General features: G+C 36.9%; 1 protein-coding gene across 8 annotated transcripts in view; it reads right to left on the minus strand.

Moving 5' to 3' along the window:
• Positions 1 to 15,101: 15,101 nt before the first annotated feature.
• The window catches only part of chn1 (chimerin 1), a 92,220-nt gene continuing 88,228 nt past the window's right edge, over positions 15,102 to 19,093 (minus strand). For all 8 annotated transcript variants that reach the window (XM_052015313.1, XM_052015295.1, XM_052015327.1 and 5 more), the window contains 2 exons: positions 18,165 to 18,270; positions 15,102 to 15,758 (listed from right to left, as the gene is read on the minus strand). In XM_052015313.1, coding sequence (XP_051871273.1) covers positions 15,587 to 15,758; positions 18,165 to 18,270 — 278 coding nt within the window. In that variant the 3' untranslated portion in view covers positions 15,102 to 15,586. The remainder of the gene's footprint in view (positions 15,759 to 18,164; positions 18,271 to 19,093) is intronic.

Here is a 19,093-nt window from a genome sequence, read left to right on the forward strand (position 1 = left end):
TCAGCCCTCACCTTGTATTTGCCTCCCATGCAATCCCTGCCACTGCATTGATCTTCAGCAAACACGTGGCTCTCAAAGTCCAGCAGGCATGCTGCTGTCTGGGAGCTGCTGCTGTGGTTTCACGAAGCGGAGTGGTCCACAAGCAACTAGGCCTCAGGCAATGGATACTGAGGGCCTGCCCTTAGAGTGTCAGCTGGCCTTCTGACAACTGTTGAGGCCTTTTCCGCTACTCACAAATGTCACTGATAACTGGAGATGTATTTAAATAATTTTTTAAAGTAAAATTATTTAAAAATTAGATTTATAAACAATTTTGCCTCATGCAAATTAAAAATATTAAAATTAATTTTAAAAAAGCGGAAGAAAGCACTGAACTTCATTTATCTTTTTAATGAAGATCAACAACGTCATCCAAAAGTATGAGGCCATACCTGATAATGTCATCTATGGTTGTCATTAAGCTGAGTGACCAGACATGAGATGTACTCAACCCTTCAGCACAGTACAATGATCAAATGCTGCTGGATGGTGCTGAGTCTAGTGCTGGACGGGGAGTCAGTTGAGCCCCTACCTGACTCTCCAGTGTTATTCATACCTCTGCACTACAGTGTGCAGATGCAGATGTCCAGAACGGAATGACATGCACATGGCAGCTAACCAGAGGTTCTGTCTAAGCAGGTTCAAATAGAAGTAAAGTCAAAGTCGAGTTTATTGTCATATGCACAAGTACATGTATGCACAGGTGCAATGAAAAACTTATTTGCAGCAACATCACAGGCACATACAGTAGCATCAGATAAGCAGCATTCACAAGAAAAACATAAATTATACCCAATTTTTACAAGAAAGAACATAATTAGAACAAAAAAAAGTCCATTGTAGTGCAAAGTGGTCATAGTGTTGCTACACTAAGGTAGTGATTAGGATTGTGCAGGTTAGTTCAAGAACCAAATAGCTGAAGAGAAGCAGCTGTTTTTGAACCTGGTGGTGTGAGACCTTAGGCTTCTGTACCTCTTGCCCAATGGTTGCTATGAGAAGATGGCATGGCCCAGACGATGGGGATCTTTGATGATAGATGTTGCCTTCTTGAGGAACTTCTCAAGAACTTGTGGAACTTCTAGAGATGTCCTTGAGCCGAGATGACTGGCCTCCAATAACCACGTCATTTTCCTTTCATCAAGTATGACTCTACCCAGTGGAGACTTCCCCTGATTGCCATTCTCTGGAGTTTTAGTTAGGCCAATTCACGCCACACTCAGTCAGACGTTGCCTTGACGTTAAAATCAATCATTCATGTCTCCCTTCTGGAGTTCAGGTCTTGCATCCAATATTTCAGCCAAGACTGTAATGGTCTTGGTGGAACTCAGACCAAGCATCAGAATGTCGGCAATGTCGCCAGGGTCTCAGTGATTTACAAAAATACCTGGGACACTGGAGGGTCATTGTAAGCATTCAGGTTCAGTCACCAGAGACACACATGCTCACCAAACATCATTATCATTGTCAGCTGTGTCCTTATGTGGATCCGTTGACTGTCAACTCTATTAATGACTTCTTTGATGATGATTGGGATAACATCACCTGTGGTTCACTTGATACCACAATCATCCTAAATCATAAGAAAGCACAAGAATCTAGCTCACACTTTGTTGCCACAGTCAAGGAGTTGTAGGGTTGGAGGTGTTATCTTTTGAAATGAGGCCACGTCTGCTCTCTTTAATGGATATGAATGAGTCCTTTAAAAGAGCCCACAGTTTATCACATTCTCCAACATCAACATTGCTAGAACAGATTATCTGGCTGCCATAGAGAGTTTACTCTGTCCAAATTAACAGTCACAGTACAAAGTATCAAGTTTCAGGAACATTGTGGCTGCAACCATCAGGAAAATGGTTATAATTCATCACGAGTAGTAGGAAGGAGGTGAGCCACTCACTACAGAAATACCCAGTCTTTTCCTGCTCCAGTAACCATGACAGTTACACAGCTAATCCAATTTTCCAGAACGTTGGTTGGGTGTCAGTGTTGCAGCTGTGTTGAACAGATTAGCCCAGACCACATCTGGACCCTAAATATTAAGTTGAAGCAGGAATTGAAAATCAAAAAACTGTAGGTACTTGAAATCTGAAATAAAAACTGAAGGTACAGGAAATACTCAGCAGATCAGGAAGTGTCTGTGGAAAGAGAAAAAGAGTTAACGTTTCAGATTGGAGAACTTTCTTTAGAATAGGGAGGGAGAGATAGAGTAATAAAAGGAAAAATAAATCTGCTTTCAGTTCTGAAAGATTAGCTGTGTTTCTTTTTCCACTGATGCTGCCTAACCTGCTGAGCATTTCCAGCAATTTCTGTTTTTATTTAAGCTGGATCAGGAGCCATGAATGGATTGCACAAGCTGTCTGCTTCATGTAGGGCACACCCAAGTCCTGAACTCATATGTCCCTCAGGCCATTATTTAAGGATATACAATTTATTGTGCCACCATTGACTTTGTTGTGCTTTTGGGGAAAAAAACAAATACATTCTATTAAACATTCAATGAAGTATGATGACATTTTGAATCTGCAAAAATCAAGTGTTTCCATTTTTTGAATATCCGTTTTTGTGATCCTGTTCCCAGCAAGGCTATAAAGCAGAGGGCCACGTAATGCTTTGCCTTCTTATTAAAAACAGCTGTGCAGTTCGAAGGAAGTCTGTTTTAGATGAAAGGCGTACTTAAAAGCACAGGAAGTGCATCTTGAGGGCACTAACATCCCTCAGCAACCTAATTCAATAATTCCACCCACACAGTTTGCAATGTTGTGCTGTACATTATGCTTAAACCAATAACATAACCAGGCCATTTTACTTTTAGCACTGTGAGACACACAAAACCCAGGGTTGTTGTCATGGCATTAGATTCTTTTGTTCATGTAGTTAGTGTACATTCCAGAGTATAAATCAAGGAAAATGGCAGAAGTAGAATTTGTGTTTCAATTTTACTGCAATGCTTTTAATTTTGGCAGAAAGCAGGTTTACTTATATTGTACAATAGAAGCCAGTGATCTCAAGCTGAAAAGGAAAAAGCAGTCAGATTTAATGTTTAAAAGTCTAGCTTTAGGAACATTGTAACTAAATCTTCGCAATAGTCCTCTGAGTGGGAGTTAAACTATATTAATGGCTGGGTCATTATGCCATTATTTACTCAGCCACTTGATGTGATAATCATTGTGATCACTTGTTTAACAATTATATTCAGCAGATATGCAGTGGATATTATGCCCATTCCACCTACTCAATTGCATCAAAGGATAGGCTGATCGATTTGTATGGTGAGGCATTATTTAAATACATTAGGTCAAGCTGCCAGAGCTAATCATAGTCCTTATGGAAGTTTATTGATTGACAAGGCTGGAAATCTAACAAGCCAATTGCTATTTAAAGAGGCAACATACAGCTCTTAAAAAGGGAGCTGCCCTTTTCCAAGTTGGTCGGTGGAGAAAATGACATCATCCAGGGCCCCTGATTCTTGTTTGTGATTGTGGAAGTACATGACTAGCAAGTGAGGCACTGGACACTATTTTTTCTCTAACTGTGAGACCAGTGACAGAAATTAAGCAAAACAGAAAAGAGGCTGGGAGGTTTATACCAGCAGCTTAGTTCATAGGACCTAGCTGCATTACAGAATGACATGGGTACAAAACAAAAATCATAATGATTATGAGAATGTTGATCTTTAAGTCCAAGTCTCAGAGAATATATTGGACTTGGAACAGAGAATGTGCAGATTCTCCAGAATGAAACCAGGGATTTTATGGTTTCTGAAAAAAAACATTTAATTTTTTTGCCAAACCAATCCATTTTATGGGCACTTAGCACACCTACAGTGGCATGCAAAAGTTTGGGCACCCCGGTCAAAATTTCTGTTACTGTGAAGAGTTAAGCGAGTAAAAGATGACCTGATTTCCAAAAGGCATAAAGTTAAAGATGACACATTTCTTTAATATGTTAAGCAAGATTACTTTTTTTATTTCCATCTTTTACAGTTCCAAAATAACAAAAAAGGAAAACGGCCCGAAGCAAAAGTTTGGGCACCCTGCATGGTCAGTACTTAGTAACACCCCCTTTGGCAAGTATCACAGCTTGTAAACACTTTCTGTAGCCAGATAAGAGTCTTTCAGTTTTTGTTTGGAGGATTTTCGCCCATTCTTCCTTGCAAAAGGCTTCTAGTTCTGTGAGATTCTTGGGCCATCTTGCATGCACTGCTCTTCTGAGGTCTATCCATAGATATTCGATGATGTTTAGGTCAGGGGACTGTGAGGGCCATGGCAAAACCTTCAAGCTTGTGCCTCTTGTAGTCCATTATGGATTTTGAGGTGTGGTTAGGATCGTTATCCTGTTGTAGAAGCCATCCCCTTTTCATCTTCAGCTTTTTTACAGACGGTGTGATGTTTGTTTCTGGAATTTGCTGGTATTTAATTGAATTCATTCTTCCCTCCACCAGTGAAATGTTCGCTGTGCCACTGGCTGCAACACAAGCCCAAAGCATGATCGATTCACCCCCATGCTTAACAGTTGGAGAGGTGTTCTTTTCATGAAATTCTGCACCCTTTTTTCTCCAAACATAACTTTGCTCATTGCGGCCAAAAAGTTCTATTTTAACTTCATTGGTCCACAGGACTTGTTTCCAAAATGCTTCAGGCTCGTTTAGATGTTCCTTTGCAAACTTCTGATGCTGAATTTTGTGGTGAGGACGGAGGAAAGTTTGATTATTAAAGCATGAAAGCATGATTATTAAAGCATGAGTATTAAAGCACCAAAAAAATTATGCAGCACAGAGCATTAGTAAAGACCTTCTTTCAAAGCTTCCCGGACAACCTGTACAATATAGATCTATTGACAGTGTCAAAAGGAGGTCCAATTGTGCTACATGGGAACTTGGATGCACCAATACTATGCAACAGCATAAGATTATCAGTTGCATGATTATTACCATGTGTAATTGAAGCTACAATAACAACTGGTAATGCTATTGGTGAAAATGCCTTTAACCCTCAGACACCAATCATCTCATCTGATCTACCAAGCAACTTCAGTTTCATGTTCAACTTAGTTTTGCTATGAGCATTAAGGTGCAAGGACAAACACTGAAAGTTGTTGGACTTGATCTCAAAACTCAATGCTTTTTATGCAGTCAGCAATATGTTGGTTGTTCTAGAGTCGGAGATAAAAATATCCATACATTTTTTTCCAGATTCAAAAGAAAGAAATATAGTGTATTCTTAAGCATTACAACATTGAAATAAGGTACATTTACACATTGTGCATAGGGTCACAAGTACTTAGTGAAAACGAGATTAAATATAATTCTTGTGTACATATTTACTTTCAGTGTGTATGTTTTCATTGGTAACTTTAGTTAAACTATAGAATTTTAACCCCCTAATTATATTATTCACAGAATAACTAAATTTCTAAGTTAGATTTTATTTAATTTACGAGGAATGCAATAAAACTCGATTGCATGGAAATAAATGCAAACATCATGACTGCTAGTATAATAACCCAGGCAATGCCAGGTATAGCAGCTAGTTTCAGATAAATTTCATTGATTTCAGAGCAGACAGAAGATACAAAGAGACCAATTACCAGTGATTGAGCCATAATGAAATCAATTTTACTTTTCATCTCTACAAGTGAACCAATTATTAGGCACCATCTGTGATAAGATTTTAATTTAATCTATTTTAATACAAGTCTAATAAATTAATCAGTTAGTATTAATCCTTGTTACAATTTGTAAAATCTTTCAAATTTTTGGTGAATGTGTATTGTCTAAGGATTTAGCTTCAGTTTTATTTTTCAGAAATGGGCAAATAAATAAAGCAGTGAAATATGGTGTTCCAATTCTGTCTGAATTCATTACTGTAAACTGCACCATTCATTGGTATTAGACACAAGCATTATTTTGTCAAAAGCATTTGGGGAAAATTTCTGACAAAACTTAAAAATTAACTGTGATGGGCTCATTGTATGTGGTGGTAGTGTTGGGGGGGGGGGAAGAGTTGGATACATTGCTTAAAGAAAAAAGTTTTAAAAAGTGATTCAATTTATAGAATAACTAGACAAGATGGAGCAGACAGGACCGCTAAAGATCAATTCCAAGATTAATCCCTACAATATGCACAGGTAACCTGGGCATTCATAGGGGCTGTCTCCGTTCCATAATCAGTTTTAAATTACTGTGATGAAAATTAGTGAGAGCTCCCATTCACATTTAGTATTCCAGATAAAGCATACAAGTGTTGGCAAATAACCTCAGTTATAATGTTAACCATTGTAAAACTGAAATAAAAATAGAAGATGCTGGAAATACCCAACAGGTCAGGCAGCACCTGTGGGAGGAGGGTCAGAGGTAATGTTTCAGGTCAGAGGCCCTTCATCAGAACAATGATACAGCTGCTAACACTTTGTCCAGATAATCAGGTGAAAAATGGTCACGTTGGAAGGATAGTAAAAGGGGCTGAAAGGCAGAAGTGCATTTAAACAATGAAACCAAATTAACACTTAAAAGATTATCTCATAGAAATAAAAACAGAAAATGCTGAAATGACAAAGAGTCTTTGACTTTGTGAAATAAGAAACATATAACTTTTAAAGCTGCCTGATCTGCGGAATGTCTACAACATTTTCCGCTTTTATTTCAGATTTCCAGCTTCTGCAATTTGATTTTTGTTTACCTTATGAGAATGTCACATTTAAAATCATGGCCATATTCGTCTGCAACTGCTTCATGCTGAAGGAGAAATATGTCAGATTATGTTATCTTGTATTAAATTATCAAATAGGTGAAAACCACTGATTTTATACTTCATTTACTAAAGAAGCAAATGACTTACCATATCTGATGATATATGTAAGGGAAATGTTTTAATATTTTTGAGAAGGTTCTATTAAAACTGTCAAGATTTTTTTATTTATAAAACACAACAGATGGGGAAAACAGATGGAAAGGCACGAATTTAGATGTGCTGTTTCTCTTCTGCACAACATATAGTCCACGACCACATCCCGTATCTGGCCCTCAAGATCTTTCTTTATTGGGCTGTCTAAAGCCTCCAGTATGGCAACATGCACTGGGTAGGCATGAGGTTTACTGGTTGGCTTAGCTTCCTATGAGATACCAGACCTTTAATGCTACAAGTTAAGCATCTAACATACAACTTACCTTTTAAAATAATTGACAACTATATTATAAACATACAGCATATCTTGCAAATAACTTGCCAACAAAGAGTTTGCTAATGCAGCATGCTTAGAGCTGAGTGGATCCAAAGTGAATGCACTTTGACCAGTCTAGGCCATTCAGCCTTGCATCTTTCATTGATCCAGTAACTTCCTTATGTCTGCAGATTTTGTCTTATTTCCAAATAATTACCGTAAATCAGCAGCAATAGATTAATAGTGCTAAATTCTATTTGCAGTTGAGGCTCAGCATATTGTCTCAGCAAAGAGTGAGTCATGAAAGCATTAGGCAACACACCTTGTCAGACCAGTTAGAAGATCCGTAGCCAATTTATGATACAAAAGATATACAAATGTTCATGGATCAATGCCACTGGTTGGACTTTCAGCAGATGTACAGATTACAGGAAATTTGCAAGTGTAGGAATAGTCAACAAAAATTGAAAATAAATATCTCTACTCTTTTTTCCTACATTCCCAAACATGGAAAATTACACCATGTCTATGGGTGGCTTCAGAGAACCCTCTGTGTTGTGTAGTTTTGGGGCAAAATGCCAGTGTCGTTGTTGGGAATTTCAATAGGGTATAGAGAGGGAATTGCAAAGGTGAGAAAGGTTCTTCCATTTGGCCCCTGTAATGTGGATGCTAATTTGTTCAGTTGGCCACCCAGTTCTGACCAGAAAAAAAACACAACTGAAACAACTAATTTCAGAATTTGTTTTCCTGACATGCTGTACACATCATCTTTCTCTGCCATCCTACTCTTCCCCCATCCACAAAGTTTTGGTACTTTGTGGTTTGTGGTGTATCTAGGGAGCATTCCTCAGAAATCTCTGGTTGTTTCCAAAGGTGATGCCCTATCCTTCTTTCTGGACCTGGAAGATCACTAATGGTCTGATGGAGTGATTGGTTAGACACAAGTACAATCTGCCCATAATTGGTGGTTTCTAACTCTTCTGTCAACCTATTTCTAAACATGATGGCTAAAACTCATGAAACATAACCTTCTTGTTGATAGGACTGCGTGGACTGTTCCAACACAGACCAATGTAAGCTCAATGAACAGAATCTCATCCCACTACCAGTTAGCTCTGATGGAAATACCTGTAATATTTACTTCTTTTCCCCTCTTTCCGCAGGTGCTGTCTGACCTTCTGAATATTTCCATCATTATCTTTTATTTTTGATTCCCAGTAAATGCTGTGCTTTGTGTCTCACAGCTCTACCACTATTTTTTCCCCATTCATCTTTTTCTATTTCCATATAGATCAGTTATGAATACAAGTCATCATCACCCCCAGCTGGCACCACTGCCACATGTCAGTCTCTTTTGGTCTCCACTCTATCACAAAGATTAACTATGCTTTTTCCACTCCTCTCTACAATTTAAAGAATGTTTGATTTCTTACTTTGAGTTCTGATGAAAGGTCCAAAATCTTAATTATTTCTCTCTCCACAGATGCTGCTCATCTTGCTCAAATATATCCACGATTTTCTGTTTTATCAGTTTATTGTTTGATTACAATCTGAACAGAAATTAAGTTATTAATAAATTTATTACTTATGCCTTCAATAAAATTAATAAAATGCAAGTAATTGCTTATGTGTGGTCAAAATATGTTTCATGAGAGCAATAGCATTTGGAAGTAATTTGGATTGGCAATCCAGCTCTTCTAAAAATTGTGCAATGACAATTGTAAGTAGCTTGGCTGCCTCTTTATATTAGCCATTAAGTGCTCATCACAACCATTTCCAAATGGTTTTATTCAATCTGAGAGATTGTAATAAAGATTGAAGGGTAGCTCAACAAGCTTCCAGTATCCCTAACTGTAACACATTTTTGGATGCATTTCCACCAAAAGTTTCTGCTGAATAAGTTTGGAAATCAAGGTACTGACAGAATTCATGAGATATAATTTCTACAAGTATCCAAAAGTATGGGTTGAAGTGCCACAGGAGCATCTGCAGTTTTTTTGATTTTCATGGGATTATTTGGACAGCTTGTTTTAAAGAGTTAGCACTGGTATGATGAACTGAATGGCCTCCCGTGCAGTATCATTCTATGAATCCCGAAGTTTATCCTGAAACTTTAGAGGTTTCGGCTTGACTGGTAAACCTACATTCAGAACATGCTGAAGTTTTACAAAAATCATAAAATTTATATAAATAATTTTATTCAGCAGTACACACTAAAAATGGGTAACACAGTACTTTAATTGATAAGTTTGTAATGAAAGTACCATCTTCATAGATTCATTTTCTTTTACCAAATGAACAAACTGGATTGCCAATGATACTGATGTACTTCATTCATTGCATTGCATACACGCTCCACTTGTCATCATATTAATAAGATTCTTACACAAAATTTTACAATCTACATGAAAAAAAATTAAAGTAATAAAAATGTTCTTGGCAAGAGTTATTGGTTCACTAAACATTGGACACACAGATTTTATATGCATACAGCATACTACAAAGTAAAAATGCACTTTCTTACAACCTAGCATAATCAACTAATAGTCACTGTTTACAGTTCTGACAGTATTTTCTAAAGGTATAATTATTTCAAAGTGGGGAATTTATTTTCCTAGGTCAGGTAACGTCTGTGGAAAGAGAAACAGAGTTAACATTTTCACATTTAAGACCTTTCATCAGAACCTACATTTCTCTTTTCACAGCTATTCCCCAACCTGCTGAATGCTTCCAGCATTTTCAGTTTTTTTTGGGTTTCCAGTATCTGCATTTTTTGACTTTCAATCTATTTTCCTACTCCTTTGCATGCCTATAGACATAGTATAAATCCTATTATACCTGCAACCGTAATTTGTAGTTCTCCCCTTTCTAAACCAAAGGCTAACTTCCAGGATGTACATTTTGCTTTGGAGATCAGGATGCTTCAACCTGTTCGAATACCTCTGAAGCAACTACAGGTCCTCCCCATGTTATGAATGCCCGAGTCACGGACAACCCATACACATGAACAATCACTTGGGAGACCGGTAGGATGGACGGGGAAGCACTTGTCAGCATCTGTGCAGCTGCAGGAATTGTTTGCTGGGTGGGAGCAGGGCATTTCTGCATGCCTTCCCATTACCTCCCCCACTTCTGAGCCACAATTGGGGGTTGGGTCGAGCCAAGCAGAGCTGGGAGTGCCAAGCAAACTCACTTGCTCACTCAGTGAGGCTGGCTGGTGGCTGCTCTTCCCGCACCTGCTCTACCTCCCACACACTGTTTCTGTTTATTTCGAACTAATGAACTGATGGATTACGAACAGTTCTTAGGAATGGGACCTGCCTGCCTGTACACTACCTACTTAATATATATTAAGTTTGAGAGACAGGGAAAAGATGCTTTCATAGTCTGTTATCTTTATTCATATACAAAATCAATTAATCTTGGGAAGAAAACTTATGAAATGTTAATGGAGTTTTAAATCTTTGACTTAAGATCTTATTTTGAATTGAAAGTTCCAGCATTATAGATGTATGTAAATTCCAAACTCTGTCATGGGAAGAGATTTGGAGGTGTGCAGAGAAAAAGGTTCAAGGATGTTCCCAAGGTTACCTTGAAACAAATGCAACATTCCCACTGATTTCTGTGGATCTCTTGCCCTTCACTACTTCAACTGAAGGAATTTTCAGGATGGCACCAAGAACGTGACGTCCAAAATGTTAGGAACACACAGAAGCCCATCATAAGCAGTGGAAAGAGCACACTAACTCACAAACTATCCACTCATCTGTTCCTTCAGGCATGCCATACCCCATCTTTGGCCATGTCTGTATTTCCCTCATTAGCCCTATGAGTTGCCTCAAAACTCACAAAGCTGAAGTGGACGGGAGTCAACTTCAAAGTACTGCCAAAGAAAAAGCAGTCTTAATCTTACTGATTAATCACACCAACATCTTTAGCATCAAGGTGATGGAAATTAGTCAGCAAATTCATACTTCAAATGTGAAACTCTTCAACTTTCCTCCTTAAAATAGCTACAGATATTGTACCTATCTGCAATTCAGATCAGGTAAAGCTGCAAAGGCTCTCTTCCACTTTACTTCAATGATTTCTGTATTTAAATATCTGAGGAAGGGCCAAGAGCAAGAAGCAATCTGTTTAAATTGACAATGAATGATTAACAGAATAACATTAGAAACTCTCAATCAGTAGCAGTCATTTATTGCTGATGTATCTGAAAATTTAAATTTGACAACACATCATTTAAAAATAACATACAAGCAGATCAATTAAAGCTCAGGACGCCCTTTCTCAGTGATAGTCCAAATTTATTTTGGCAGTCAAGCAGCTCACAATGATACTTCTTAAATAAAACACATAACTCACAGATAATTGCAAACAACTCTCAATGTCTTATATATATATCTATCCATTGATATATTAAAGATGGCACTTCAACACATGCAGATTTCACACTTCAGATTGCATTATTTTACAGTGACAAAAAGATTCTCAAATGCTGGTTGGTTTTCAGCTGTAACCAAAACTGATGGGTATTTTCAGATCTGCAAAGTTTTCTGATCTACCACCAAAATTATACTTACTTAAAGCTCTAAAGTCTAATTGTTTTAATGGAACCAGGTGACTTAAATGTAGCTCCATCTTAGCAGCAAATAATATTTTGGGCATTATAATCTATAATACCTTTATTATAAAACTATGTAATCCAGTTTACCTCAACAGCACTAAATGTACAGCCAAAAGGAGTTTGAAATGTTTTTGTTCTTTTCACATTTCAGGAGTACTCAGCTGCAGTGCATATATGTAACTCCTTTCTAATCCAAATAAATTACCAAATTCTTGGTGGGTTTTCTGACCTTAGCAGGAGCCATGTAATTGAAACCAAAAATCATCTAATTGTTCTTGGAATGTAGAAGGGAGCAATTATCCTGACACTGACCACCTGATTTTTCCTATTTGAAGCAATGAGATCTTCTGATCTTAAGGATACACTGCACCAATTTAGCAGCAGCAATGCGCACTGTAGTGCAAATGGTCCCATCCTTACAGGACAGGATATCATCTACTATTAGCAATTTCTTTGAAAATCCATTGTTTGAATCTATATTCTGGCACATCTGTCACATGTGGATCTGTTTGGATTCAATATAATTCCTAAAACAAAGAAATTGCAGCTAGATCCATAAAATGTGAGAAAGAAAATAATTTATTTCCAGGTGACTCCTGCTCACCTTCATCTCACAGCCTCAATCCAACAAAAGCAGCTGAGGCATGCAAGTATCTACTAGCCCACTGACAAACTCCATCCACAAGAATCATGCTTTAATTGATAAGCTCTTAATGTTTCCCCATGGGAATACTGTTCGTGATTATAGAGACATTATGGGTTAAATTCAGCTCAAAGTTGGCAAATGACAACTTTTCACATCTAGTCCAATAATACCCATTAAGAGTAATCAAAACACAAACAGTCCTTTTACTGTTAGACAGTATACACTGTGCATTATATGATTTAGCACATATAACTCAAAGTAATTTCAGTCTTGCTTTGAACAACACAACAGGAAGATACGCCAGTCAAAGGTATTTACACTCAGATATCAAGTTTTTAAAATGCTTCTAAGTTACAATGGGGCATGTTTTAAAACAGTCAAATGAATATCTTTCCCATGAGAAGCATTGGTTAACGTAATATTCATTAGCACTTCATCTGCCTTTTATTTATTACAGTTTAGGATCACCTACATTACAAATACTTGCCCAAGATCAGCAATTGCAGAACGTGGACTGCAAACAATTCTAGTTACAACACTGGCTCAATAAGCCCCGTGCAAGGTCCATCGCCAGTTTTTGAACATTAGCTTATTCTAATGTTTCACAAGATAATGAAAATATTTACTGTAAACAAAATGTAAAATCCAATAGCTCTTTAGAGTTGTATAACTATCAGCTTGCTGGAACTATTTTTGGAGTTGTATTGTTGCTGTTATTCTACCAGCAGTTTTCCCTCAATATAATTGTGTAATTGGCTCAATATTCTGCCCTAATGCCATATCAAAAACGACAAAGATACTTTTCCTTCCCAGATCTTCAATATAACATTGATACTTAAAACTAATCTTTGATTAGTCTTGTAAGATATTTCAGAGTTTAACATGTCCCTTACTCTGAGTATTTATATAGATTGTTGCCTGGGAGATCTTAAAGCCCTTTGAAGATATAGTTGAAAAAAATGTTAAGTATGAACTCATAACCAGTGATGGTATACAGTTTGATTGTACTGTCCAACTGCCAATCAGACATATCCTTCAGAAACAATACACAATCTTTGAACCAAACAGTTGAGCCTGAGACCAAGCTCCTTGAGAAAAATAAATTGGTCCAGAATTTCCTGTGAGCAGCAAGATGCTCGCACTCACCACCCCTTATATGCTAGGTCCCAACTTACTTTCTGTGGACCTTTAAGCAGCAACTTTGTTCATAACAATGCAGGACCTCCTGACTGTAAATAGTACAGCATAAACATGCCTCATCCACAAAAAGTTCTGACATCCGTTTAAACCATAACCCTATGCTTAACTGGCCATGAAGAATACTCAAATCTATTTGAATATCTCTGACGTACACAAACAAGTAAAAAAACTATTAAAATTAATTACAAAATAAAATGTAATAAATGTCATCAAAAATAGAATTAAAAGTTAAAAAAAATCAGGAAATAATTAAACACATTTAATTAAACCCAGTTGATTTAAAAAAAGCAATTATCTGAAACTTACCTCTCTCCCGTGTAGCCATTCATGTCTGTTGCAATGAATGGAGTTGCTAGATATGTGCCAGGTCCAAACTGGTGCAAGTTCAGCTGGCTTATTTCATATTATAACTTCTGGGAAACTACAGTAAATTAATGCTCTGCTGTTGGACTCCAATGCAGGAGTGCAGTCAGGAAATACCAGCGGTCATAGGAAATCTGAAACAGCATTTCTCAGGAAAATTCAGACCATTTTAAACAAGAACCCTTCAGCTAATATGTGACTATTTCCCACTTTCAAAAAATTAATGCCCATTCTTAATTTTGCATTCAATCATTCTAAAATATAAACTAAAATGTTATATTAAAGGCTACATGAGGAGTTTCTGTGATATTGACGAATGATTGCTGTAGAACTACCAAATTGTGTCTCCTTCATTTTATTAAATATTCCATAATTGTGTTTTATTCCTTTATTTAGAGCACTCTGTCATATGCCTGAACTCAAGGAAATCTTTTTCTTGTTTGGTTATTAGATTTGGGTCATTTCTTATTCAAACATAATGAATAAAGGAGTGCAGAGTATAATAACTAAAGGATAAAGAAACACTACTTTGAAAGGAAGCATTTAAATAAAAGATCTTATATCATCTTGAACTGACTAGGCAAAATAAGTTTTTAAAAAGGATTTAAACTTCTGACATTACAAACAGATTATAAACTCTTAATATAATTCAGAGTATAATATGTATAAGCATTATTCATTTCTCAGACTAACACTACTCAGAAGTTGGTGCACCCTTGATTTTGCAAGTTATAAATACATTTTGAATCTTCAAGGGCCAGTTCTTCCAAATGTTCAATAATTTCCAACTGCCAACAATATTTGTTTAGACCATTACTTTATACTGACTTTGAACTCATTAAAATTAAGTAACCATTCAGGAATATTACTAAGTGCTAAGAGTATCACTGAATATTTATCCATTATGTTTTGTTCATAAAAATACAGTGATGCAAATTGTAATAAATTAATGTAAAAAATAAAAGTTAAATCTTTGTTTCAAATGAAACAAACACCTGATGATATTTGATATTGATCACATGGATTGTACAGAAATATTATACAAAACAATTTGCTTCAGAAGAAATCTACAAGTAAAATTTACACAATTTTGACAAATTATACCATGGTTCTAAAAACTGAAATGTACAGTGGCAAGTATCACTGATGGCAATAGTTTTTATATATTCTGAAATCCTGTGATTATAGCCTCATCCCTAGTCTAGAATTATCAACTACAACAGGTGTAGTTGGATCATTTAACAAATACACAAACACAACTCACAAACATGCAAGCTCATTTAATATTATTTAAAAAAAACTGTAACACTCCTGATGCTCCACTGAAAATAATGACAAAAATGAGGATCAAATCATGCAAGTCATAAATTTAGCTCTCATTATAGAATCCAAGTATAATCCAACAGTTTTAGTATTCAAAGTTATGTCCAAGCTACTATAAAAAAAGTACAAAGGATTGTTGTCATTTTGACCTGCTCACTGAAACAGCTACCAGAATAAAATAATCTAACTCATTCTTCCTTTGATTGTTTAAAAATGCCCTCTCAACAAGTTCAAAATAAAACATCTTCATTTTGGATGAGCATCTCTACTAATTGTCTTTGATAACGTATGTCATTTAAGGCTGCCATGGGATCCTGTTCTGGGGCACGCATTAGAGTTGGTCCAAAGACAATCCCAAGATTCTCTGCATTCATCAGGTTGTCCTTCTCATGTCGGGTAACCCTGCAAGAAACAACTGTCCATTTTAGTATACTACTTGTAATATTCACTGAAGCACAAGTCAGCAAAGCTACAACTCAAATCAAGCAGTATTGCAAATATATTATAGCTTTGACTCAAAATCCAACACATTTGTTTCCATTGGCTTTCTAATCAAGCATCAAGGACAAGTAAAATATCAGAGTTTTCAAACATAATAGATGTAGATAACTGACGCATTAGAACATAGCTTCAAAGAAGACCATTCAGACCACTCAGGTCTCCTCCATCCAACAGACTATATACAATATGGGCTGTTATGCATTCATTTAGGCAAGTTAAAATATCAGCTTGAAAGTTGCTGGTGAGTTGTTGACGGCACACATTATAGCCATCGGTAAATGGTGGAGGCCTTGGATGAACCAAAGGTGTTTAAATCAACCCAGCGTTGATTGTACATTGTTGGAAACAAGGCAGCCTGGTCTTTTGCATTCATGTCCTGGCCTCCATCATTATTTAGGATGGTGATATTCATGGAGTCTCCTTCTCCTGTTGTTCATTTAACAGAAATGGAGAACTCTGGTCTGCTGTAACTTTTTTGAAATTGCTTAGTTCAGTTTATAGCATGCTCCTTCAGTTGTTTAGCATGCTTGTGGCCCTGTGTTGTAGCTTCATGAGGTTGGCATTAGGTTCCCTGCTGCTGCTCCTGCTTCTACACTCCTCATTGAACAGGGGCTTATTATGATAGAGTGAGACTTATGCCAGACAATGAAGTTACACATCGTGGTTTAAAAGAAATTCCCTGCTGTTGATAGCGTGTAAGATGCCGGGAGCTTAATTTTGAGTTCCAAGATGCGTTTGTAATCCATTTCATTTAGCACTATTGGAGTGTCACACAACAGTGGATGCTGCCACTGATGTGAAGGTTGTACCTGGTCTCCACATGGACTCTGTGATCCTCCTACCCATTTATATCATGGTCAGAGGCATCGACAGTAGACAATCTGACCTGGATAGAGGTCAAGTTGCATTTTCACAATGCCTCTCTTACTACCTACCAGAGGTCTAGTCTGCCAGCCGTGCACTTCAAGACTTGGCCAGTTCAGTCTGCAGTACCGCAACCTAACCTTTCTCAGGAATGGAATCTAAAAATCCCTCAAGCTACATTATGCTTTTCCTTTACTCAATGCTTCTTCTGAGTAGTATTCAGCATGAAGTTTTGTATATGCAGCTGAGTGAAGGGAGCAGGTGATAATGAAATGGGAGTCTAGATTCAACATTCCAAACTCCTGGGATCACTCCCTTCTCTACCATTGTATTATCATCTCTAGTGGGTTTGTCCTGTTAGTGGGTGATGAGGAAAGAAACCTAGAATTTTAACTAAAAAATGATTCTGTGCATAAGACTGCATTTATGGGATAGGGTAGCCAATTTTGACACAGGTTCCCAGATGTTAAGGAGGATCACCTTACAGGGTTAAATGGACTGGGTGTACCTTTGTTATGTCTTAATCTGGTGCCTAGGCCAATGCCAAGTGGTCTATCTGATTTATTAATATTTTAATTTGAATTCGTTTCACAGAGTGGTTGCTGGACCATTTTAAACAGTAGTAAAAAATCATCCATATTGTTTTGGGACTGCAGTAACAAACAAGCCAGACTAGAGAGGCATGGTACATCTCTATTGGTAAAAATCATTGGTGAGCTTGGTAGGTTGATGTGACAATACTGTATGACATTCTTAATGGGAATAAAAATCCAGTTCTTTATTCTCAATTTATTAAAGTTAACAAATTTAAGTACTCTCTCTGCCATGGTGGAATCTGAACTGATGTCTCTGGACTATTAATTCAGGCCTCTTGTTTACCTTTTCAAAAACATAACCATTATGCTATTGTAACACAAAGCAACAGATTTAATGAAACAAATACTTAATCTGTATTTGAAAACTGCAGAATAGGAATAGTATTGCCTATTCTTTAATGGTCATTAACTGGTTTCTTTAAAAAAAGGCTTAAAATAAACAATATTGATAATTTGCACTTGTGACTGAGACATTAAAATCTGAATTCCAAGTTCAACAGATACGTCTAATATGGCTTCCTGATACAGTATGTTCACTGTTCCTGACTGAACTATTATGGGATGCATTGTTTGGCTACATTTGGCCCCTTGATTTTTTCCAATATATGCCTCATCTGTCAGAATGACAAAGTATTTTCAGTCTGCATTCTGCCAGAAATATGGAGGAGATGTGAGGGAACAGAAATATTGGCATGTAAATAGAATTTGAGAGTGTAGATTTAATTTTCTATAGTTCTCTATCATTTCTCAGTAAGAAAATGAATACATGTATCAAAACCCAAATAAAATCTTTTGTAACTTTATAACCAATAAATACAAACTGTTGACATCAATGGCTATGACTTACTTCTTTAGGTGAGCCATAAGGTATCTCAGAGTTTCACAGTGTGCAGGTGGCAACATTTTTAATGCTTCATGAACTGACTCTAATCGCTCATCAGGATCTGGAATCTCTGCAACAGAAACAGAATACAAATCATTCAAACTTTAAATGATTCAAACATTTGCAGAATTTCACAAATAATTTATTCAATCTTGACAGAAAGCAGGAAGTTTGATAAAAGTTATTCAAGGAAAAGAGCACTTTAAACACAAAATATTTCTGCCATAAATAAAATTATAATGCTATTCCTTGAACAAGGATTTTCCTGTTTATATTATACAAAAGGAACTTCATGGGAACAAATTTTCACCTCTTTACAAATGAGAAAACAGTTGCAAACAATATATAATGGAGCCACAAAAAATTCTGCAGATGCTGGAATTTGGAGCAATACACAAAAAGTGCTGGAGAAACTCAGCAGGTCAGGCAGCATCTACGGAGGGAAATAAACAGCCAACATTTTGGGCCGAGACCCTTCATCAGGACTGGAAAGGAAGAGGGCGGAAGCCAGAATAAGGTGGGGGGGTGGGGGGTGGGGAGGAGAAGGAGCACGCGCAGGCAGGGGATAGGTGAGTTCAGGTGATACAGTGGCATCCAAAAGTTTGGGCACCCCTGGTCAAAATTTCTGTTACTGTGAATAGCTAAGCGAATAAAAGATGACCTGATTTCCAAAAGGAATAAAGTTAAAGATGACACATTTCTTTACTATTTTAAGCAAGATTACTTTTTTATTTCTATCTTTTACAGTTTCAAAATAACAAAAAAGGAAAAGGGCCCGAAGCAAAAGTAACACCCCCTTTGGCAAGTATCGCAGCTTGTAAATGCTTTCTGTAGCCAGCTAAGAGTTTTTCAATTCTTGTTTGGGGGATTTTCACCCATTCTTCCTTGCAAAA

The sequence above is a fragment of the Pristis pectinata genome, chromosome 1 (assembly GCF_009764475.1).
Source record: "Pristis pectinata isolate sPriPec2 chromosome 1, sPriPec2.1.pri, whole genome shotgun sequence".
NCBI lineage: Eukaryota > Metazoa > Chordata > Chondrichthyes > Rhinopristiformes > Pristidae > Pristis > Pristis pectinata.